Source organism: Eptatretus burgeri, chromosome 8, assembly GCF_056783735.1.
Source record: "Eptatretus burgeri isolate ZD-2024b chromosome 8, Ebu_testis_v1, whole genome shotgun sequence".
NCBI lineage: Eukaryota > Metazoa > Chordata > Myxini > Myxiniformes > Myxinidae > Eptatretus > Eptatretus burgeri.
Genome location: NC_140968.1, coordinates 84,148,523 through 84,173,359, shown reverse-complemented (window position 1 = coordinate 84,173,359; position 24,837 = coordinate 84,148,523). Strand labels below are relative to the sequence as shown.

The window sequence follows — 24,837 nt, the reverse complement described above, 5'->3', positions numbered from 1 at the left end:
CACCTTTCAAAGATTGAAAATTGCAACGAAACACTTAAAATAAAGATAGCATTCAAAATCTGCTCACCTCCACTCTATCATTCCTCTTTTGTCCCCCCCCCCCTGTGGAATCAACTTCAACATTCTCTTCAATCTCATTACTCCCACCAGGTGTTCAAGACAGCTGTTCACCACCATCTCAGTTGATCCACAATCAAAGACGATGATATTTTCTTCCCTCGTTAACCCTCACTCCCCGTCCCCCAACCTCCTTATAAATTTCCAGTTTTCCCTCCTGAGAGTTTCCTTCTGTATCCGTCTTGTCACCCCCATGCATCCTGTCCTGCCCCTCATTCTTCCCCACACCCATTGTTTGTCCAAGTCTGCCTCTATCTTGACCTTCAACCCTGCTGCTGGTGTTCCCCCTCATCTCACTATTGTTCCTCTTTGTCCTGTTGCATCCTAATCCATTCAGTGCACTAGTACGAGCTCTTCCATGAGCCTCGACTATGGATACAACAAAAAAAATCACATAACCCTTAAATGCTTTTCTCTCTATTTATTCAATATTTACTGTTATCTTCTCGATTCAACTACGTTTCACATTTATCAAAATAAATCCACTTCCATGTACACTTCTCTTTCATGGTTGCTCTAAAAAATGCAGGATTATAATGTTACTGGATGAAACGCATGAAAATTTAAAACTGGGCTTTCAGAGCATGCATATTGTAAATGCTTCAATGCAAAGCTCTTACGCATTTAATCCTTGATACCGCATTGGTCCAAGAGCCGAACCTGCTTCTTCTGTTTCTTTGATCTTCTTCCATTCAAGCAGTTATCATGTTCTCCCAACCACTGTGAACTGGCTTGATACACAGGGAAGTACATTAGGAGACAGGCCTAGCATGGGCACAAAGTATGGGGAAACTTTCACAAAAAAGGTTGATCTGATCTAACCCGTTGTCACCCTGTTGCATCCTGAATACATGGTGTCAGGAAAAGGCAAGCGAACCATTAAACTTGTCCCGCTCTCAAGGTTCCAATAATGTAAGTGGTTACGGATGACTGGCTGCGAGTTTGTTGTGGATGTCTGACAAGGAAACGCTATGACGAGGCCGCGACATGGCTGCAGGGAGTGCCACCTTTCTTGATAAGGGCGCCTTGATGGATTGCAGTGCGGATGACACGCAAGTTATGGAGGCAACAATGTGAGCTGCTATTTACCGGTCCCATGTTGCAAGGAGATGGAAATATCGAGTGCAAATATCTGTTGTAGTGGGAATTGTGGGTAAGACCTAATGGCCGAAGTGCAGGTGGTCGTCTGTATTTACTGAGCACAACTTTAAGACTTTGTAAAACCACAGTCAAATGAGTTAATGGCTGCAGGATGGGAATTATATCGCAACAAACAAGGCAATATTTCTTTGGTATAGTTTGTCGTGAAATCCAGGCTACTGATGAGTCAAATTATTAGTGAGAGTACTTTAATGATAAAAAATGCTCTTACATTTGACGTAGATAAACACATGGCGGAGGAATCGGCAGGTCAGCCGCTCCAGCTTGTGGGCCCAAACTCAGATGTCCACGCAATTCAGGGGTTGAAGAAATTTCAACTGCAGAAAAAAAAAAATCCCCACCACTAGGTTGTCACAGTACAATCAGGGAGTGTGCCCAATACAATTCCAAAATTCGGTCATCAAATAGCACAAGTTTGCAGAGAGTTTGGGAATATTTTGCATGCCCCATAACAATGCCCAGCTTGGAATGCTGAATGCCATTACTGCCACAGAATTGGACATTTTTCTAAATTGTGTCTGGCAAGAGCACGAAGGAATGTTTCATGAAATTGAGGCTGTCAGTGGTGATTAAGCTGATTAATGCAGATCAAGTTGCACATACAGTTGAGGACCACATAATTTTAGTAACAGTTGAGGTGACCACCATTGACAGCAATGTATGTGCGATATCCTGCAAGGAAAAGGCTTTATGTGAGATTCAGCTGTTATTGCACCCAAAGATGGGTGGGGGGAGAGGGGCAAGTTAAGATCTTTGTGAAATGGATTCTGGTGTAGAGGCAAACAATACACGTCCATCCATCCATTGGGACCATACTCTGGGCAGAGCGTTGGTGCTGCCTAAGCAGTCTCCTTGGCTATTTGGCACAATCCTGGATGTGTTGCCACTCTGACACAAAAACAATACACGTATTGTCACTGAATGAGCCAAGTGTCAGTGCTATCCAGGTTGGGGTACCAATGTAAAAGGCCTTACTATTACTGATAATTTTACGGCACAGAAGGCTGACTACCTGAAACTAAATATGCATAATATGGGTATGCCTATTGCGAGTATGAAGGATAGCCTGGATATATTACCTGGAGTGAAATGAATGCAAATGCAACAAACATAATTGAACCTTTTGGTGCCTGATGTGATTATAAATTTGAAAATACATTCCGAGAGATATCAAATCATTATGGGAAACTCTTCATTGTCTGTGACAGATCTGAGCAAGCTGTACTTTCTACATACAGATGTTACAATGAGTACGCTTGGAGGTGTTCTCCAATAGGAACACCCTGAAAAACTGCGACAGGTTGTATTTGCCAGTAATAGTTTGACATAATCTGGAAAGAGTTTCCCAGAAGACGAACTACTTTCTATTAAGTTGACCCTCAAAGATAAACTGTTTACCGGAGTCATGGTTTTTGCATAATCTGCTATTCCCATGAATACAGCTAGTAATACCAGAAAATGTCAAAAACGAGCTTGGTGGTCGCTGCATCATATCATGAGCTTTCAGAAAACTTTATCAGAACTTTGATAGAACATGTATTTATTTCTACTTGCTTCTCACATGTAGTAATCTCCTTTCCTGGCTGTCAGAAGGTGGAAGAGAATGATCCCAGAGGCCAAAGTATCTGCCACCTTTAAGCTAGGATCATGATTTAAGGATGAAGTTGCTCAATATGGCATATAAAGTTGAAAACTTTTTCATAATTTCGCCAATGTTGTTCGACATTCGGCTGCTCCCGTTAGGGGTCGCCACAGCGGATCATCCGTCATCATCCGCATACTGATTTGGCACAGGTTTTACACCGGATGCCCTTCCTGACGCAACCCTGGTCGCCTCGTACGACACAGGGATAAGGATTGGGTTTTGCCATGATTCCGGGCTGCTCTACACCCTCTCATAGCACGGCCCAGTGCAGAGCTCCCGTCCTCAAGCGATCCTCCTACCCAAGCCTCCGAGTAGCCGGATTACAGGCGCACGCCACGACGCACGGTCTCATAATTTCACCAATGTAAAACTTTATTCTGGAGAACTGCACCATTATTGAAAAACAAAATCCAATGGGCCAGTTAAATTGGTTTCCATTAAGATTTTTGTCCCCAGGTCCAGATAGTAAAAATGTTGGAAATATTTTGTTCATTATGAATAATTACTTACACCTAATCGGATTTGCTCTTGCTTGTTTATGACGAGATGAGCAGAGTCGATATTGTTACTTTTTGATTGGATGGGCCTTTTTTTTCTTTGAAAAAAAACAAAATACATATATATATATATATATATATCCTTGTTTATATATATATATATATATATACATATATATATATATATATATATCCTTGTTTTGAAAAAAAATATATATATAAAAAAAATACATATATGTATATATATATAAATATATAAATATATATATATATATACATATATATATATATATGTATACATATATATATATATATATATATATATACAGATGTTTGGTACTACAGAACGTTAATATGGATACAAACAAACACAACATAACAGTGACCGAACGTTTTCGTGCTGCACTCTTCAGGGTAAAAATCGCAAGTGAAGAAGGAAGTGAAGGCGTGTGCTTTATACGCAGGTCTCAATAAGGTAGACGCTGATTGGTTTAGCCGTAATGACGTCACGGTTAATCCGAACGCCCATTGGTCGGCTCATCATCTTCACCTCGAGCTCCCATTGGCTGGAGCAGAGTTCGTCGATGATTGACGTTTGCAACCACATCCTGGAGAGAGGGGGGATGGGTTTCCCCTAAGGTCTATTCACCATTTGTTACCGGACTTCTCTTGATCTTTCCATGCTGAAAGAGATACAGAGATCGTAGAAATTCCTTTTGACGACATAATATTGGAATTGGTGGTCAGCGGATCCGGATCCGGATCTTCACCAAAATGTAATCAGTTCTTCTGAGTTACACACTGAACATGTCCACAAAATTTCATCCAGATCCGTCCACAACTTTTTGAGATATCCTGCACAAAAAAACAAACGAACAGACAAACAAACAGACAGAAAGGGGTGAAAACATTACCTTCTTCACCTTGGATGGATGGACGTCAAACAAACATGCATGGGTGTTTCATTGTGTTTGAGTCCGGTTTGTTACTTGTGTATGGACGTTTGAGCCTGGCAAATCTTGGAAATGATGAACCGTTGTTAAAAAAAAAAAAACATGCTGCACATGCAACACCTGCATCCATACCCCCTAAAAGCATAGGTTTCCTTAGTTGTGAGACAGTCAATTAAAATGCCACGTCTAATGAATGATCAAAGGAATCAAGCCATTGGTATGCTGAATTGTGGAATTGGTCAAGAAAGAGTTGCTCGACACTTTCACATCCACTAGTCAACAGTTTCTAGGCTACAGAGCTGATATGGAGACACAGGAAGGGTCAGTGACCATCCTCGTCCTGGTGCACAGCGTGTGACGTCAGCAAGACAAGACTAATACATTGTCGTGAGTCACCTCCGCAACCATTTGAGGACAGCATTTGAAATTGCCCGAACCACCATTGAAACAAGGGAATGACTCATCAGTGGCAAATACTTGACACATCAACACTGACGTGCACGACAACGATGGGCAGCAGCTGGCGGTAACTTGGGTGGAAGACAGTAAGAAAACGTCATCTTTTCCAATGAATCGAGGTTCAGCGTCGGTTTTCCAGATGGACACCTTCTCCTGTACCATCGGCGAGGACACAGTTTTGCTCAGAGCTGCATGATTGAAGAGACAGTTTTGGAGATGGGAGTGTTATGGTTTGGAGAGCATTCAACAAATGAACTCTCCACACCATGTTCTAGAATCTAGAGCCTCACAGTTCCATTGGACAGCAATACCACAATCACTGATCAACCGCCTGTGTTTATCCGTGCCACGTAGACTTCAAGCGTGCTTCGCCACCCAAGGTGGTCACAGTCGATATCGACTTTACAGACCCCTACATTGTTTGACATTTTTGTGACTTCACCTGCACATCCAAATGTTCCCGTCTCTGTGCAGATTCTGTTGGACTGTCCCTGACAAATCTCATGTGATTGCACACATTGATCTTTTTCACATGCTATGAAATAAATGTCAATTTTAATTTTGGTATGCGCTTTTTCATCATATATACACACATATATATATATATATATATATACAGGCAAATGTACGTAATATGTAGATGTGGGAAAACTACATGGCCAGACCAGGAATTGAACCAAGGTCCTCCCGGTGAAGTCGGTGAAGTGTTCTGCCATCTGAGCTATCTGGGCGACACACTGGTTGAGAACATAATTCTCCCACATATGGAAACTCACTCTCTTTTCGCCAATGCTTCCGGAACACTCACTGCCAACCATTGGAGCAACGATGGCCTGTGCATGTAAGGGTCTTCCACCCATGGGGGGACAAATCCATGTCCACTATTAAACCACAGGGGGGCCATAGTAATACAATTGTAGAAATGAATAGGCAAACATCGATAATTATGTGTATATGTGGGAAAACGACGAGCCCAGACCGGGACTCAAACCTAGGTCCTCTTGTGGACAGGCCGTTGCTGCTGGGTTCAACACCGTGAACCATAGAAATGGGCCTTTTGATGGCCATGTTGCAGAGCATGGGGGCTGATATCAAGGCTGGCTGGATGAAGCAGGAAAACATGGAGGCTGAGCTCGTGAGTAAAATTGAGGATGGCCAGGGCTAACAGGACATAAAGGGGGTCGACTTGGCCAATATGGGAGCAGAGCTGAAGGATATTGCGGATAAGATGGAGGCTAGACCAGGATAGAAGAGGGGATTCGGGCCACATTAAGGGTTGCCAGGGGAGTTACAAAAGTGGAGACAATTAGGGGTAGAGGGGGGCTCAAATAGATTGGAATGGAGAAAAGAGGGATGGAGAGTGTAGAATCAAGGAGAGACGAAAATAAAATGGAAACAGGAATGGCATACAGGTGAAAATAAATAGCGCCAGAAGAACATATGAAGGGTATGGAAGAGGAAGCATGAGGACACATTGGGGCAGAGAGGTGTCCGGGGTGCGAGGCCCCTAAGGTGCAAGACTCCATGCTGGGAGAGCTGGAGGAGACATACGGGATGTGGACACACCGAGTGATGGTATTAATATGGAACAGGTCCAGGTAAAAGCCTCACAGAAAAGGAGGGTGGCACAAGGTAAATTGGTGGGGGGGGGGGGGAGACGCTTTCCACAAGAGCCCTATAGAACAGGAGGGGAGGCGTGTGAGACAAATTATTGTGGCGTCACCCACGATTGTTGTTTCTTAATTATTGCGGTGTCACTTCTCTCATCCCGACAAGATTAGGGATGAATGGGGGAATGGATGTTGTGATGAGAGTGTTGTGATTGAGGTGCATGGGCCAAAGTTCATTCATTTGTGTGCAACTTGTGGCTGTTAGTTTGTATCATTGCTGGAAGTATGGCTGTGCCACTGATGCAGTGCCCCTACTGGTTAGTGCAGAAATTTGGAATTTTTTCATGGCGCCAGCAAATACTTGCCCACTCTTCACAAAGGACATTGGGATTTTTAATGTCCACCGACTCATGCCAGCAGGCAGATATCCCGTTTAATGTCCATTCAAGGGACAGCAAACACATTGATGAATCTCCCTGTCTATGAAACACGAGGAAGACAGTTTTAGCTGGGTAAAGATTGAAACCCAGACAAGATAGCTTAGAGGCGAGTGTGCATACCTCTTGGCCAGCTTGCAAATGCAGACCAAAATTTATCGTAATTTATTATTGAGTGACAGGGTGCGAAGAGTAACAATGGGGTAAAGGGGAAGCACACACCCTGTCGAGGGGAATCCCGGTGTTAGACATATGTAGTTGGAGGTGTTTCAGCTGTTTTGGAACATGGAAGCCGTTCCAGTGTTGGTGCTAAAATAAGCAAAAGATTCATTAATAAAAGGGTGCAAAAGTGAATTAAAGGGCTGGGGAGTGTTGTCCGTACCTGAGACAGAACTCAAAGAGGAAGGGCACCCTTGGTCTAAGTGCTGGGAGTGCACTGGCCCAGCGCAGGCCATGGAAGCCAAGGGAGGCATCTAAATTTGTTGTTGAGGTAGGCGTGGGTACCCAGGAGAGGACCTGAGGTGTTATGTAGCAGAGAGTTCACATGTGGGGGAGGCAGTGAGGGCCTTCCAGAATTCAGTTGGAGCAAGGCAGCTCACAAGGTGTTACCAGCGGCGAGGGGAGCCGCACTCGAGAGCAGGTGAAAATCTTGCAGAAGGGACCACACTGCCCCTCCATGAGGTTATGTAAAGGCACAGAGTGAAAATATGAGGATTAGGCCGAGAACTGAGTAGAGCACGAGTATGCAGGTAAATTGGTTATGAAGAACCACAATCGAGGGGGTTAAAGATAACAATGAAAATGTGTTTTTGAAAGTGCTCAGATAGTGAAGAGATTCTTCGATTTTGCACCATTTTGATGTCTACGGCCATTAGAGAATAGGAGTAAGGCAATTGGATTTTGTGAGAAAACCTTGAGTCACAAATTGGTGGTTTAGGGGAAGACACACCCTCCATCAAGATACTGCACCAGTGCATGGGCGTCGATTGCTTTTGAAAAGTGGAGTGGGGGGACATTGCATGTCCAGAACACGAAGCCCACTTCGTGCCGGCGTGGACACAGCAAGTCTACCCTTGCAAATTCTTGATTTTATATGCTCGTTGACATCCTGCCTTCTGATCATACAAATCCCGAAAATTAATCTGACCATCTATCGACCATCTTTTTATCAAATGTAAGCAGACAGAGCGAAATTAATGAAACATTAATCATACACATTTCAAAGTTTTAAGTGTCATCAAAGAAATATAAATATATATATATATATATATATATATATATATATATATATATATATATATATATATATATGTATAGAATTGTTTATCAAGCCTCCTTCTCACGACCCTTGAACTGATTCACTAAACATAAACTGAAAACTAGACAGACATACAAATTAATATTACATGAGTACGGTCAACTTCCCTTAAAAGTTGCCAAAAATATGAACCCTCTTGTCTGCCAATCCAGTTAAAAACTTTGGAGCAATGTCTTGGGGGTCAAGTGCAGTCAGACGATCTCGGTGAACATGACAGATCATGAGATGGTTGAAGCGTTGTTGGGTCATTGTGGAACGTAACCAAGTCTTCATACATCTGAGTGCGCTGAATGACCGTTCAGCTTCGCATGAACTTGCTGGGGAAACCAATAGAAGTCAAAGCAAACGGTCTACCTGTGGGAACATTCGACGGACTTCCGGCACCATGTCTACAAATATCTTACGGTAATCCTCAACAGATGAACCACTGAACTGGTTACGAAAGAAGCCAAGTTCTTGCTCTCGGGAATCCGACAGTTCAGGATATTTGCGGACTATTTGTGGTTTGAATGACCCAGACAGGAGCATTTTACCCAAGTCCCTATACGCCATGAGGTCGGTTGATGTGAAGTACTCGTTCAAGTTCTCGGATGCGCAGTCAATGACTTTGAAAAATTCAACTCTGTATACCTCCTCTACAGAATTGGCAGTGTATTCCTGCGTGCCTCCATCAAGTCTCTTCGGAAGCTTGCGCTTACGAGGGAGGGTCACTGGATCTAGTTGGCACTGCTGGAGCTTTTGTTGTGCTGCTTCGAAAACCTCCTGAAACGTCTTGTCGGTACGGAGAGATTGGAGAGTCTGCGCAGTTACCTTTGCAGCAGTAAACATACCAGAGACGGTAGCTTGTGAACCCTGAAGTGCCTTATTGAGGTATTCAAGGGATTGGAGAACGGGCAATGATGCAAACAAACCAAGAACACACTTTCCTGATGAAAGACAGCTTCGAATTCCGTTGGCTCGCGATGCCGAGTTCGTACCAAATTCATCACTTCCTTGTTGAAGGGCATCCAGTACCACTTCATAGTTATCCAATATCGATTTCACGGCAGGAGAACGAGTTAACCAACGCGTCGGGCAAATTGGCCTCAGGCATGTAGGGCAAGGAGTGTCGGCATCGTCAGCATGGATATTCAAGTACAGATGCTTGAATTTTCCAGAGTTGTTGTAGATGTTGCTAAGTACCTGCACATAATCAAGGGCGTCTCTTATGAACGGTGCAGTTTGTAGGGCTTTGGATGTAATGAGTTGGGTGATATGAGCTCCACAGTGAACATCATTGGCCAGCGGTTGGAGTTTTTTTTAGCTGTGATTGACAGCCCTTGTACTTTCCGGACATGTTGCTTGCCCCATCATAAGTCTGCGCTCTAAGGTGTTCAGTAGGGAGTTGACACCGAATTAGGACATCATAAAGCATCTTACAAAGTGATACTCCTGTTGTTGACGATACTTGGTAGGGTGCGATGAGGTCTTCTTGAACATCAAAGGAATCCGTCACATAGCGCACACACACACTGACTCCTGCTCATTACCCTAAATATATTGCGTTCCATCAGTTACGAGTCCAAACTGAGTGGATATTTCATTCACATTACTGCAGATATTTCTGAGGATGACATGACTCATCAACTGTAGAATTTCGTTCTGAATTTCTCCACTTGTGAACGTCATCTTCCTTGACAGCCACGTCTTCAGGTTTATATTGTTACGGTTGTGGAAATTCGCATTACACCATAAAGAGTCCTCAGTTGAGATATATCGGTAAGTTCATGTGTAGTTAGCCCAAACCTGTTGTATAGAGGGAATATATGTGATCCATTTGGGCTGCGACGCTTCAGTTAGCCGTTTTTCTTTGGCTATTGTTAATTTGGTGCAAGAACAACAACGAACAACGCCACAACCAACATCTCACAATCACGCCATTCACTACATGACGCCACCTTCCACAACTACGCTACCACATCTTCGCTACTCGCCATTCAACGAGCACCGTGCGGGCGCGTGCAAGAACAAAAACCAACAACGCTGGTGGGGTTTCCTGCCTAATTTCCCTGCCTGATGCTTCTACCTGAATCCCCCCCCCAACCACACTTGGTGTGAAGGGGAGGTGTGGGGCAGCTCACTCCCGATTGGTGGATGCACGGCGTGAGGCCGTCGGAGTGGGGGCACGCCCCCCTTCGAGAGCTTTCTGGAAGCGTCTCTCAAGGAAGGAGGAGCCAAGAACGGAGGCGGGGCGCAGGGCGGAGCAAAGGGCGGAGCCGGCCCCTACAAAAAGGGTGGGCGTGAAGAGTGGGTTGGTTGGTTGTTCCCTTGTCCCAGTGGGGTGGCTTGAGGTCTCGCGCTTTCTCTGACGCGTGGAACTCGCCTGACGCATGGAACTCGCCTGACTCGTGGAACTCGCCTCCGTCTGAAGTCTGAAGTCGTTGTTGGGTCGGCGCCGAGCTGTGTCGTCGTGGTCGAGTGTCTCTGCGTCGGTGTGGAGTTCGTGGAACTCGCGGAGCCCGAGGAGCTCATTGAAGTCAAGCTGTGTCGTCGTTGAGTCGGGTCGAGTCGGGTCGAGTCGGCAGTGGAGGACGGGGAAGGAGACGGAGCTCAGAGTTGAGGTCGTTGGAGGAGGACTCGATGGCCGCACCAAGGGAAGTCCTTTCTTTTCTTTGGGGTTTTGTGTAAATATGTGTGTGGCGCCAGTCCGTAAAGTAGAAACTGATTAAGTGCTTGTACATTGCCTTTTATTCGGTATTAACTCTGCGTCGTTCTTGCTTTTGTTTCTTTTGTATTACTGCATGATTGTATGACTGCAAAATACATGCTTCCATGTGTCCGTATTAAATGTGCATTGTGTGAACTGTTTCCCGTTTCACTGCGTCTTTGTCCCTTTGCTGAATCTCCATCTTGCATCACGTAAGGGATTGGTAGTGGGTTTAAAACACCCGGTTATTAATCGGAACTGTCAAGGCCGACGATAACTCCGCTCGATTATCCCTATCATACGGAACGAACCGCTTAAGCGGCTCGTGTTCGGAGTCGGCCTGTGGCGTGGTCCCATCCCTCGGCAGATTACCCGCGCGGGTACTTAGGTATATCGACATTTGGCGATTCACCCTATTTCGCGCAAGTAGACTGCGGACTGGGTGGTGGTGGGGTTAAAACCCCACCCGTGACTGGTTTCTGGCGGTTGTCCCAGGAGGGTCACGACTGAATTGTCCGTTCCGGTGGGCGAGGCGGCCGCCATTCGAGTCAAGCGGCTGATCACACGCCGGACGGGCCAGAATTCGCAACAATATCATCCTCGGCCCGCAACTGTCAGAGCATTTTGAAATTCCCTTCAGAGGCATCCTTCCCACGAATTGCAAAACCTTGTCGGGCTAAATATTGCAGTGAGGTGATAATCTTCAGAAGTGCTGACCGTGCAGATCTTTGCTCTTCTAGCAGTTTGCTGCTCAGCGGCACATGGACACCAGGTTGACTTCTGCGACATTTCAGATTTTCAGAGGCAAGCCTATGTGTGTTTGATCGTTCGTGTTGTCTGAATTTTCCTGTAGCCTTTTTCCAGTTCTGAAAGCCCTTTGGACAAATGCGTCTTCTGCACAATGGGCAAGTTTGGTAAGTTTTTCACGAGAAGCGTCTGTACAGGTGTGACAGAGTACACCGCCGATGCTCTGATCAAAATGAAGCCATGGAAAATCTTTGAACCACTGTTGTTGAAACTATTTGGACTGGGATACAACTGACATCATGAGGTTGAAAAGGCTGATCTGGAAATTAGGCCGAGTACTTGCACATGCACCCTTTTCTGCTATCTTCTTTGAATCGTCCACCTCTTTCTGGGAACTTGATTGCTCTGGGAGAGTGGTCAGGGATGTGCTACTTGATGCTGTCATGAAAAACTTTCTGATATCCATATCCTCTATGAAACGAGAAGGGAATTACATTTCAGTTGAATAAATTTGACATGTGAATTATGAGGGTTCTTTTGTGTAACAGGGCATTTTAAGGTCAGCATACTTTTGGTTAGGTCACAATACCTCCAGGCACAATGTTGACATGTGATAAGCTTTGCATAGCACATGTATTACTAAAAGAGCGCCAATACGAGTTCAGTTCTTAATTTAGCATCTGAGCTCCCAATTTAGCATTCCATTACTCGCTTAGTTCCCGGCTACGCACTTATTATTTTTATTACTTTTGGTTAGGGTGACATACCTTGGTATTTTATTACCTGGGATTAATATTCATCATTTTATTTAATCTGCATTTAATTAACCAATGAACTAAAGTTGAGTGAGATGATTATGATATTATTGGTTCATAGTTAGTGTCGTCGTTAAAGATTGTGTTCTTGATTTGCATGACATCAATAGGGTTCACCAAAGGAATGAGCTAAAATCAGTTGTAATGTGAACATTTATGTAATTCTTTACCTCTCACAAACCACGAGACCAGGAGACGAGGGATTAAGATCTGTTGCCGTCCGGACGTGCACTCTCTTCTTTCCAATTATTGTACATAGTTTGTTGATTTGTAAATACGTTCATCATTTCGACGAGTGCGTACCCGTACGTGCGTGGCCATACGTGCCAAAAAAATTAAAAAAAAACACAACAATGAAACCGCGTGCCTTTGTTTAAGTATAGTGCGTGCCCGTACGTTTTGTTTAAGGATAGTGCGTGCCCGTACGTTTTGTTTAAGGATAGTGCGATATAAGTTGGAAAGGTAAAATAAGCCATTTTGGTCGCTAAAGGGGCCCAGAACCGTTGCGGGGTCGACATGGTGTAAAAGACGCTGACAATCCTCTTTATTTTATTTTCAACGCTGCATTTAAAATCTCTAATTTAATCATTCTAAATCACACAGTTTAATGAGACACCTTATTCTGTCGGTCTATCCTTCGTATTTGTCCTCGTGCAAACGGAAAATGATTCGGATGATGGTGGAAGATAAATTCCTTCCGGAACTTTCTTTTTCCGAGTAAAAATTGCAAGTCGTGGCTGAACTACTAAGCCTACGCCTTTTTAATCGGATTTTCGAGGTAATCTCATTACTACCCTATAGATACTGTATAATCCGAGAACAGAATTCAAAAATAATTTTCCGTTTGTTTGCCCGAACCGCTTAGGTGAATTTTGTATATTTTTCAACAGCTACCTTTTAAAATCTATAATTTAATCCTCATAAGTCCGACGACCGAATGATGCATCTCGTTTTGTAGGTCTATACCTCCCCCAAGTCCAAGTACCGATGAAAAAATTATTTACATTAACTTCCGCAAAAGCGAGTGAATCAGCGCATTTTATTTTATGTTTCCCAAGTATTCAAAGCTAATTTAGTCGCCAAAATACCCACTTTCCTTCGATTTTCACCCGGTTTTCAACGTTGGGATTTAGGCCATTGTTATCGACTGCGAAATATGAAAACAGAATTTCAAAATTTCTTTCCGTTCGTTCGAGCGAGCCGGTAGAGTGAAACCGCGTCATCCTGCACAAGTTCCACCATCTCAATCAGCATACCAGGCCGCGAAATCTTTTATTGCCTAATAACTCGACGGTGCAAAGTCACAAAAATTAAACACAAACATCATCGTGCAGGTAATAATATCGGACATCCGGCGATATAAGTTAGAAAGGTGAAATAAACTATTTTGGTCGCTAAAGGGGCCCCGAGCCGTTGCGGCCTAACACTTTCCGAGGCGTGGCGCTCCGGGCCATGAAGCCGCGATTTCTTTAAACACTCATAAAATGACGATACAAAGTCCGAAAACGTCCCAACATACCTAAAAATGTCCAGGTCACATTCCCTGTTAGTGGGTGAATGTTGTGAATCGATATGTTGTCCCCCCCTTGATAAAAAGTGGGGGTGGACATGTCCCCCCCCCCGTCCCCCACCAATCGACGCCCACACACCAGTGAGCCAGTAAAGGCCATACCACCTCATCCTTTGAGTCACCGCACGTGCCTTGGTCTCCTTCCGGGAGATATGTTAGATCGAGGGATTATTGGACCAGGAGGAATGGCATAATATAGAGAGATTTAGAAGTACAGGAGTTAGGACTATAACAGAGGGATTAGTGGGAGTATAGTCGGGCTGAATATAGGAGTAGGGCTGAAGCTGAGCATCCTACCTGCTGCCACAGCCATGCTCCTGCCATAGTCATGTGCCTGCCCACCAACGACAGCTGCCACAATCCATCTTGCTGCTGCAGGCCCTTGTTCCTGGCACAACACCACTTGCGCCTCTGCTGGCCAGCCTGCGCCTCTGCCAGCTAGCTTCATACAATTCATACACTTACATAGTTTATGCATAAAACTTTACTCATCATAATATCACCAAATTATTTTTCTTCTACCTCATTTTTTGGAGAGAAGCATTTTGCCTTTGGATTCATATTCTGCTGGTTCAGCACTGGAAACCTATAAATATAGATTCAATGTCTTCAAGTGTTGCTCCATGATACCACCTGGTATTCAAGCTCCTCCTGAGAAAAACAATTGAACCAATGTGTGATCAGATTATGCAACACCAAATAAACCTTCAAGTCTGGTGATCAGGTTTAGTTCCTGGGAATTTACATTTGCAGATTGATTTGCCAAAGCAGTTTCTTGGCAAGAGTTATGCTGGGTGGTTTTCCCATAGCTTTCCCAGCAGTCAGTTGGACGAAGTCCCAGGAATCTGAAATTCTCCTTCCTTTTCCCCATATAATACTGAAGGTGATACTGTTTAAAGACCATCAAATAACTCTTTTGCATCAATTAGTTTACACAATTATAATAAATGTCCTTGAGCCTTCATTACCTCCATCGCCGAAGGTAAAGGAGGTTATGTTTTCACCCCTTTTCTGTCTGGGTGACTGTGTAGAGGATATCTCAAAATGTTGTAGACGGATCAAGATGCAATTTTGTGAACAGGTTCGGTTTGTGACAACGACGAATTGGTTAGATTTTGGTGAAGATCCGGATCCAGATCCGACTATGAGAATTTTTAAAGTGATTTTTCACCATTGAGAGATATGGCCAAAAACGATATATAGCATGGTATTTCAAAAATGTATTAGGCCAGATATGTTCTCGTGGATCAGGCATTACGTGGTGGAGGTATGCGCTCTATCGAGTGCCATTCTAGTTGCAATTGTTTTGCCTTTTCGACATCTGCCTGTATTTTGCATTTGATGTGAAAAAGTGTTCGTTGAAATCTAATTCATCCAAAATGCACTGCGATGTGTGCACCCAGAGTTGAACTAAGCATTCATAGAGATTACTGAAATGACTACAAACAACATAGCTTGATTGGAAAATTAAACTTTTAACTTGTTCCAAGATGAAGAAAATTGTGCTTGTAGCTCATGTCAGGTCGATGCATTCAATTCAGTCATGGCTGGAAAGTTCCAAAAGTTTTAAAGTGCAGATTGATTGGTTGGCCATTGATTATGTAGTTATAGACATAATAAACATAAATGTGCTTGACTCCCAATTTAGTGTTCCATTCAAGGGTCATTGCTTTAAAAGTTATGACCTGCTGTTAAAACAATGACATTTCTGCAAACAGAAGTGCAATGTATATTCGAAACACACACACACTTTTACAAACAATGATGGTATTGGGAAACAAATTAAAATCCATGAGAGACATTGCATTTCTCTGGCACTCCATCAAAAGGTACATTTGTTTGGTGAAGAGTACACTTAGTCATTATGAAGATGTTGGTCAACATCTTATTGCACGCTGGGCTCGATCCATGAGTCTTTTACTTACATTTCATATCTTTCCTCTTATATTTATCAAACTTCTTCTGAAGCATTTCATGTAGCAAATTAAAGTACTATACACGAATAAACTAAGTTTTGTGGTCATCATATTTGGTATTAGCAACAATGCATAATTAAACTATGAATATGATTTATTTTAAACCCCAAATACCTGACATGTTAAATGTTCTTCTGGATTCAACATTTAATTTCAAATTACACATTAACAATACTTGAAGTGTGATGCAATTTTTCAGCCACAAAGACTCTCCCATACCTAAACCGAAAGTCTATGGAAATCCTAATTCACACTCTTGTCAGATGATGTCTGCACTATTGTGGATCTCTTTTAACGGGATGATCGCAAAGCTCTATCAAACCCCTTCAGCTACTTCAGAGCAGCTGGATTAATAATTCAAGCCTGCAAAATCGATCATATCATTTTGTTACTTTTCATTGAAGAATTAAATTCAAGGTTGTCAGCCCGTCTGCCCGCGTACCAGGAGACGGGGTTTTATAATCACTTCTGTGTGTGGCTGTTTGTCTGTCCAAGGAAAAAAGATTTTTACCATTTGAGATTTTGTCATCAAGTTTCCAACAACCCACATACAAACCTTCTCCACCCCTCCACCCCCCCCCCCCCCCCGCAACCTGACAAACTCAAACATTTCCCCACACCCATCACACTCAAACCTTCCCTTGCACCCCTCACATCCAAATATTCCCATGCATCCTTCACACTCAAACACCGTCCAACCAATCAATCTCTCTCAATATATCTCTCTCTCTCTCTCTCTCTCTCTCTCTCTCTCTCTCTCTCTCTCTCTCTCTCTCTCTCTCTCTCTCTCTCTCTCTCTCTCTCTCTCTCTCTCTCTCTCTCTCTCTCTCTCTCTCTCTCTCTCTCTCTCTCTCTCTCTCTCTCTCTCTCTCTCTCTCTCTCTCTCTCTCTCTCTCTCTCTCTCTCTCTCTCTCTCTCTCTCTCTCTCTCTCTCTCTCTCTCTCTCTCTCTCTCTCTCTCTCTCTCTCTCTCTCTCTCTCTCTCTCTCTCTCTCTCTCTCTCTCTCTCTCTCTCTCTCTCTCTCTCTCTCTCTCTCCTCAAAATCTCTCAATCCAGGCCACTACCAATAAACCGGTCATCATCTGTTTAAAAGAATCCTTCCTCACACATGACATCCATGACCCCTAAGGGTAACTTCTCGGTTATTGTGTCCTCCAATTTGAGAGGCCGAAAGCACGCGCCGGCGGCGGAGTTGCATTTTACATCAGTAGCTCAATTTCTCACTGTCCTATACAGATCTTACACCTCCCATTCCCCAGGAGTACCTCTGGCAGTGACTTCTCCTCTGCTCCCACCTCTTGTTTATCTGTATGTTGTACCGTCCCCCTCACAGTGACGACTTCCTCTACAGTCTCCATCTCTCTCAGACAACATAGACAAACTTTTAACCACTCATCCCAACTCTCTCACCCCCTCATATCCATCCATCCATTGGAACCATACTCTGCACAGACAACCCTAATATTAACACCCAAACCCAACCATAATCCCAAGATCATCAATCATTTTTCACTTAAAAAAATATATATATATATATATTGTTGTGGTCACCAAATTCGCAAACCACCATTCAGGTCCCTTAGGTGAGGTATCTCGGTAAGTACATGTGTAGTTAGGCCCAAACCCGTTGTCTAGTGGGAATACATGTCATTTATGCGTGCTGCGACTCTTCAGGATAGCCGTTTTTCTTTTACTATCTTTAATTTGGACCAACCGCCAAATTTGATTACCACCACCAGTCACAACATCAACCACCAACCACAACGCCGCTTCACCACAACCGCCACGACCTTCACGTCACACCACGCAACCGTCGCATCGCCACCATTCTTGCGCCGCCTGTGGGTACCGGTGTTGGACTCGTGCAGGGCGCGCGCCGAACAGCGTGTACAAAATCACGGATTTTGTGCTTCAAAAACGGATCAAAAACGACACACGCCCACTTTTTGCCGTCCAATCGGTGAGCGAGGGGCGAATTGGCCCCGCCCCCAGGGCGATCGATATATGCAAATTTATGGATCAAAAAGCCTTCACGCCCACTTTTTCTCGGGCCAATGGGGAGCGAGGTGAAAGGTCGAAGGGAGGGGGTCAAAGATGAGAGGGCGAAGCTACGGGGCTGATAAAAGGACCGTGTTCGTCAGTCCAGGGGAGTCCAGAGGCGGAGAGTAGGAGAGTAGGAGAGTCGGAAACAGAGAGTCAAGACTTCGCGGGCGGTGGAGTTGGCAAGAAGGAGCTGGTCGGCGTCGTGTGTTGGAGTCGGAGCGGAGGGGACGGAGCTGTGGAAAGGCAGCGACACCAGACGAGGGGGTGCTCGCGTCGTGCAGGGAGCTGCACCCCAGGGAGGCCGACAGCGCGACCTGGCCGAGGTGGAGACGCTCGTCGCGGGATAATAAAAATCCTCTATACCCCGAGCATCAGCAACCCCCTCCTGTTTCCCCCCTCGCTGAGATAGTGCGACCAAGGGGGCCCCTTTCCCACCCCCTACCAGACACTGTCCGCGAGGCCCGCGGAGTTGAGGCACCATCGCCGCTCCGCGTCTCATCACCAGACGGGTAGGCCGACCCGGTCTCGGCCTCAGGCCCGCCTCATCCTTGAGGGTATTCTTTCCTTGGTTTTGGGTATGTGTTGTCGGCGCCGTCTGTGAAGTAGAATTGTATAAGTGTTGCCGTGTGCTCGGTAGTCGGTATTAGCTCTGCATTGTGTTTTCGCTTTTATATTTGCTTTTTGTGTAAATTACATTGTGTCTTTTCTGTGTGCATTTGGTGGAATTGAATATGTGAGCTTTCCGTTCATCGCGAATAAATGTGCTTTGTGTTGAACTGTTTCCCGCTTCGCTTCGTCATTTCTCTCATTGAATCCTCATCTTGCTTCACGTAAAGGGTTGGTAGTGGGCTGAATACGCCCGATAATTAATCGAACCGTCGAGGTCGACGATAACACCGCTCGGTTATCCCGATAGTACGGAACGGGTCGCTTAAGTGGCCCGTGTCCGAAGTCGACCTGCGGCGAGGTGCGATCGCCCGGTCTACCCTCCGCGTGGGTACTTAGGTAGGTCGAATTTGGCGAGCAACCCTATCCCACGCGGGGGCTGATTGGCTCGATCGCGGTGAGACCGAAAGGTCCACCCGTGACTGGTTCCCGGCGTTAGTCCGAGAGGGTCACGACTGGATTGTCCGTCCGGTGGGCGACGTGCCGCGATTCGAGTTACGTGGCCGTCAGCACGCCGGCGGGCACGAATACCGCAACACTGGTGTCAGGTCGTGCGATACAAATCCATCGCCCTCCTCGCGGCACTGGTATTGGAGAGCGGGACAACAGGCTCTCCTGTCTCCGGCTAAATTCACGGGAATCGGTCCAGGGGTGAGAGAAGCGACCCCCGATTCCCTCCAAATTACGAGCGATTCAAATTAACCCTTTAAGAGAAGCAAGATGGCGTCTCAAGGCGAGCGGGAGCCGGGGGTATTAGAAATGTATATGTGTAGTAATGTAGAATCCATGGTCCAGGATGGAATCCCCGAGCAGGAAATGTTGATTGTGCAGGAACACGGACTCGCCCAACTGAACCCAGAGCCCGAAATGGGTGCGGCAGCGGCCGCAGTGTATGACACCTCCCCCCCCCCTCTCCACCAAAACCCTTCCCCAACCCCTACCCAAACGGCTCACCCAAGCGTACCCGACATGGCCCAGCAATGCGCCATGCTGGCGGCAATGACAGCGAGAATGGATACAAATACAAATGAAGTGAAAACGACGATGGATGCGAATACACAGCAAATGAAAAAAGAAATGAAAGAACTACGGGGTGAGACGCAGAACATGGGCCGATACCTGCAGGCGGGCATGAAGGCCGTGACCAGGGAACTTAAAATGGCGACTCCACGTGTCGGAGCGAACGAGCTGGGAGGGGGTGCAACGGCTGACAGGCCCGCGGTGGAGGCGGGTAAAAAAATAATTCGGGGGGCGTGTTCGGCGAGGGTCGTGACAGAGGAATCGACGGTGACCAAAAGGGAAAAATTAAATGGGGAGAGCAAAACGTGTGAGACGAGACACGAGGTGACGACAACGGAAATAATAGTGGAGACAAGGGAGGAAAAGGGTGAAGAGTTGGCAGTGACGGTAGCCGGGAAGGGAACGATAGAGGAGAGACTGCACGGTGAGGACGGGGTAAGTGACGCACACACGGAGGTAGTGGAGGACAATGAGGTTGAGCTCGCGGAGCGTGTAGGGACCCGGTGCGAGCAGCTGGATGGCCTCCTCCAGGAACGAGGGGAGGGAGTATGCCCCCTTGAGGCGAGTCACGACCAGGTGAGTTCGGTCGTGCTTTGCGAGATTGAGGGGAGGAGTGCTGTGGACAGGTGCACGGAGAGCTTGGGGGGTATAGAGGTCCCGGAGACCCTTGTGGGGACACATCCCCAGTGTGGTTGTCCCTGTGTGTGTGGTGCAAGGCGTGAGTGCGTCCCCGTGTGTGGAAGCGACCCCGTGTGTGAGTGGTGTGGTGGCGATGGTGCCAGAGTACGTGCTTCCCAGCACGCCGTGTGTGGATGAGGCACCGTGTGTGGAAGAGGCCGTGTGTGTGGATGAAACGGCCAGTGTGGATGAGGCACCGCGGTTGAGTGCCCCCGCGTGTATGAGTGAGGCACGGAGTATGGATGAGACACCGCGGTTGAGTGCCCCCGCGTGTGTGGATGAGGAACCGCGGTTGAGTGCCCCCGCGTGTATGAGTGGGGCACGGTGTGTGAATGAGGCACCGCGGGTGAGTGCCCCCGCACGCGTGAGTGAACGGCCGTGTGCAAGGTCGCTGTGTGCAAGGGAGACCGTGTGTGTGAGAGAGCGGTATGAGAGGGAGATGTCGGTTGGCATGCGGGAGCACGCAGCCGCGTCTCCCGGTGTGAATGTGATGGAGTGGACTGTGTGCGTCGTAACACGCAGGTATGCGTGTGTGGAATGGAGACGGAGACTGCGACAGAGGAGAGAAAGCCGAGTAGCGGCTGTAGTTGTTTCGGGGACCGTGCCGGGTTCACCCAGCAGTGAGCACGCGGTCCGTGCTGTGCAACGCACGAGACCGCCACGTGCTCGCTTGCGAGAGTGAAGTCCCGGTCCGGAAACGCACGCGGTGGATTTGCCGATCCCGCGGACGGACAAAGTTTAGGCAGGTAAATGGATTTGGACCGGACGGGTTCTCCACGCGATCGTGTGTGTTGAGCTCCAACGGGCAAAGCACATGTGTTCGCGTGGGGAACCCCTCGAGACGTGGGGCTTGTGTTTTTTTTTATGCGCACGGTGACGTCATGGCTGCACGTGGGGTTGGAATCCGGCAGGAGGGGTATCTCTGCCGGATGGTACCGTCCAAGGAGGGACGAGGAACACGTGCAGCTGCATGACGTCACGGGCAGGTGTAAAGTGCGCGAGCTCTGAGTTGCCGCGCAGGTGCTGCGCATGGAAAAAAAAAAAAAAAAAAACAGTAAGCCTCACTTTTGGGTGCACAGGATTCCTGGGCAAGGGGTGGAAGACCCCCTTGACCCTGGGCACAGGATGGAAACTAGTTAGGGGGAAGGGTTAGCTTAGTTAGACCGACTCCATGGGGCAGGGGTAAGTCCTCATGGAGTCCGTGGAATGGATTAGGTAGAGGGATTTAGTGAGCTTTAGGTTGGGAAATAAAATGATTGATTTGGAGACAGTGACAGACTTGTGGATGTGTAGAGGGGACGTAGTTTAGCTACGTAGTGTTAAAAGGAACGTGCAGTAGTTTAAGGGACGACGAGGGAGCACGAGTTAGTTAGGGGATGTAGTTAGAAGGATGGCAGAGTTCAGTGGTGAGTGTGTTGAAGAGTTGGTAAGTTGTGAGGTGAGTACTTGTTGAGTGAGTGAGGCCAGCGGGTCTGTGTGAGTGGAGCGAATGGGGAATGCATGGTGCGATGAGTGATTGGGGGGAGGAGTGACTCCCGCCCAAGGGACCCCGGGGTCAGTGTAGAGTGAGTTAGCTGGGTTAGTCAAATTGAAATATGGAGGTCGTTTTGTGGTTGGTGGGAAAGTAGGCTCGAGACCCATTTGGAGGGGTGCAGGAGCCCTGTTGACGGGCTTGGGAGCATGGCTGCGAAAGGTGAGTATCGCTGAGTGGGTACCCCGGGCACCAGGCTAGTAGGCCAAGGGCCCATGGGGGGCCGGGATAGCGTAGTGGGCACGGGTGCGCCTGCTTGGTGCGGGGGCCCGGGGCGCCATTAGCCGCGTGGGCAGTGTTGTGGGCACGGGTGACCCTCGGAAAGGGGCCTGGGAGGCCGGCCTGCCACGTGTGCGTTTCAGGGGAGGTGCCATGGGGGGCACTCCCCGGTGTTAGGGAGCTGGTAGGCTCGGAGGCAGTGTAGTGCCCGGGGGTGCCATAGCGGGAGATTCGGCAGAGGGTTGTGCCTGCCAAAGGGAGCCACGTGTCCCAGCCATGAGACCGTGTGAGGGCACGGAGAGAAAATTGGGGGGCGAGGCCCGAAATTGTAAGGACACCAACACAGGCGACGGGAATCTGGGTTTATAGAACCAATAGTTTAAGCGAGAGGCGCTTGTTGAAAGCCCCGGGGTAGTTTAACAGTTAAATGGTTAGGGTAGATTAGGAGATGTACCCCTCCGCACCATCCATCCCCTCGCTCTCGTTGTGGGCCGCTGGACCCACTTGGGTTATAGATCGCCGAACTCTGGGGAGGCCATTCTGAGGCTTCGTTGGGCCTCGACACAGGACGTTAGCTCTCCCTTGTTCCCCTCCGGGAAGGGAACGTAGGGGTTGGGAGTAGGCTAGGTGACAGGATAGGTTAGCCGAACAAGGACGATAAAGGGGGTTAGGGGACGATTTATAGTGGGGGAGTAAAAATAAAAACAACAGAAAAAAATTAAGTTGGGGCTAAATTGGGGTTTGACAAATTAAGGGAGTGGGTATGTACAGTGACAGGCAAAGGCGATAGGTTGGGAGGGAGACAGGTAGGTAGGTCCAAGTGGCCAGCACCACCGCACTCCCTCCACCAACCTCCACTGAACGGCAAAGGCTGGCCAACTTCATCTGCCGGCTGGCTGTTTTTTCTTCAAGGCCTGTGCCGGCCAGTTCATCTGCCGGCTGTGTTTGCCTGCAGCGGCCTTCTTCTGCGGGCTGTGTTTGCCTGCTGCCTTTGCCATGCCATGCCCACTGCCCCTGTTCACCAGCCCCGTTCAATTTTTGCTTTGCCCCCCCCCCCCTGTTCATTTCCATGTGCGCCAGGATCAAAGTAACAGTTTGCAAGCTGCAAGAACTGCCCTGTTGGCAGCTACAACACGGGCCTGTAGTGGCGGCCCGTGCACCGTGTTTGTGTCCATGCATCCATTCGTTGTGCTCATTGCGTGTGCCACTTGAGCTGGCACGGAGACTGCGTTTGTGCAGCCCAAGCACCGTTGTGGTTCACTGAGTTCAGTTCAAAAGGGAAGGCCTTGGACTGCGTGTGAGCAGCCAGCCACGTTCCCTGTCACCTGCATTGTTTTGAGCCAGAGACTGCATGCGAGCAGCCTGGCTCCCTGCTAACTGCTTTCTTTTTGCAGAGTTCAATGATCCTGGGCCATGGTTTAGTGTAAAATTTGTAAGTTAAGGTTAAGATGTACTGTACATATGAGTGCGCCCCCGGCATGTTTGTCTTAGCGCCGGCAATTTTATTTAAGTCGTCCGTGTGAGTGAGTTTGTTTAGATAGTTACGCAGCCCTCAGGTTATTTATTTTGGGGACACGAATACCATGAATGTCGCACTCAGGGATCCGTAGGTAAAATGTATTGGTGGAAAACTACACATGATGGCACACGAAAATTTGACGACTCGGGACGAGTCTGTAAAAAGGGGAGGGGGTAGTGTTGTGGTCACCAAATTCGCAAACCACCATTCAGGTCCCTTAGGTGAGGTATCTCGGTAAGTACATGTGTAGTTAGGCCCAAACCCGTTGTCTAGTGGGAATACATGTCATTTATGCGTGCTGCGACTCTTCAGGATAGCCGTTTTTCTTTTACTATCTTTAATTTGGACCAACCGCCATGATTACCACCACCAGTCACAACATCAACCACCAACCACAACGCCGCTTCACCACAACCGCCACGACCTTCACGTCACACCTCGCAACCGTCGCATCGCCACCGTTCTTGCGCCGCCTGTGGGTACCGGTGTTGGACTCGTGCAGGGCGCGCGCCGAACAGCGTGTACAAAATCACGGATTTTGTGCTTCAAAAACGGATCAAAAACGACACACGCCCACTTTTTGCCGTCCAATCGGTGAGCGAGGGGCGACTGGCCCCGCCCCAGGGCGATCGATATATGCAAATTTATGGATCAAAAAGCCTTCACGCCCACTTTTTCTCGGGCCAATGGGGAGCGAGGTGAAAGGTCGAAGGGAGGGGGTCAAAGATGAGAGGGCGAAGCTACGGGGCTGATAAAAGGACCGTGTTCGTCAGTCCAGGGAGTCCAGAGGCGGAGAGTAGGAGAGTAGGAGAGTCGGAAACAGAGAGTCAAGACTTCGCGGGCGGTGGAGTTGGCAAGAAGGAGCTGGTCGGCGTCGTGTGTTGGAGTCGGAGCGGAGGGGACGGAGCTGTGGAAAGGCAGCGACACCAGACGAGGGGGTGCTCGCGTCGTGCAGGGAGCTGCACCCCAGGGAGGCCGACAGCGCGACCTGGCCGAGGTGGAGACGCTCGTCGCGGGATAATAAAAATCCTCTATACCCCGAGCATCAGCAACCCCCTCCTGTTTCCCCCCCGCGCTGAGATAGTGCGACCAAGGGGGCCCCTTTCCCACCCCCTACCAGACACTGTCCACGAGGCCCGCGGAGTTGAGGCACCATCGCCGCTCCGCGTC

At 47.4% G+C, this 24,837-nt stretch overlaps 1 protein-coding gene across 7 annotated transcripts; it reads right to left on the bottom strand.

Moving 5' to 3' along the window:
* Positions 1-275: 275 nt before the first annotated feature.
* LOC147022191 (uncharacterized) lies at positions 276-22,265 on the bottom strand. Of its 7 annotated transcripts, none has more exons than XR_015061107.1 (5): positions 19,820-22,265; positions 14,313-14,666; positions 7,262-7,551; positions 1,490-1,595; positions 276-882 (listed from the first exon to the last, which is right to left on the bottom strand). XR_015061107.1 is itself a non-coding variant. In XM_085892868.1 (5 exons), exons 2-5 carry the CDS (start codon positions 14,574-14,576, stop codon positions 870-872), a joined length of 303 nt encoding a protein of 100 aa, XP_085748994.1. In that variant the 5' UTR covers positions 14,577-14,666; positions 19,820-22,265; the 3' UTR covers positions 276-869. The 7 variants fall into 7 exon arrangements, 2 of the variants coding, with proteins under 2 accessions (XP_085748994.1, XP_085748993.1); XR_015061104.1 differs by having other exon boundaries at positions 276-1,595; positions 14,313-14,457; positions 14,538-14,666; XR_015061105.1 differs by having other exon boundaries at positions 276-1,595; positions 14,313-14,453; positions 14,538-14,666.
* Between the last annotated feature and the right edge of the window lie 2,572 nt (positions 22,266-24,837).

Coding starts and splice junctions, on each gene's coding strand:
- LOC147022191 (XM_085892867.1), bottom strand. CDS start 14,576: ATGAATCCAAAGGCAAAATGCTTCTCTCCAAAAAATGAG. Junction 14,458..14,537: donor GCTTCTCTCCAAAAAATGAG/GTAGAAGAAAAA, acceptor AATTGTATGAAG/CTAGCTGGCAGAGGCGCAGG. Junction 845..1,489: donor TGTGTTTATCTACGTCAAAT/GTAAGAGCATTT, acceptor GTATCAAGCCAG/TTCACAGTGGTTGGGAGAAC.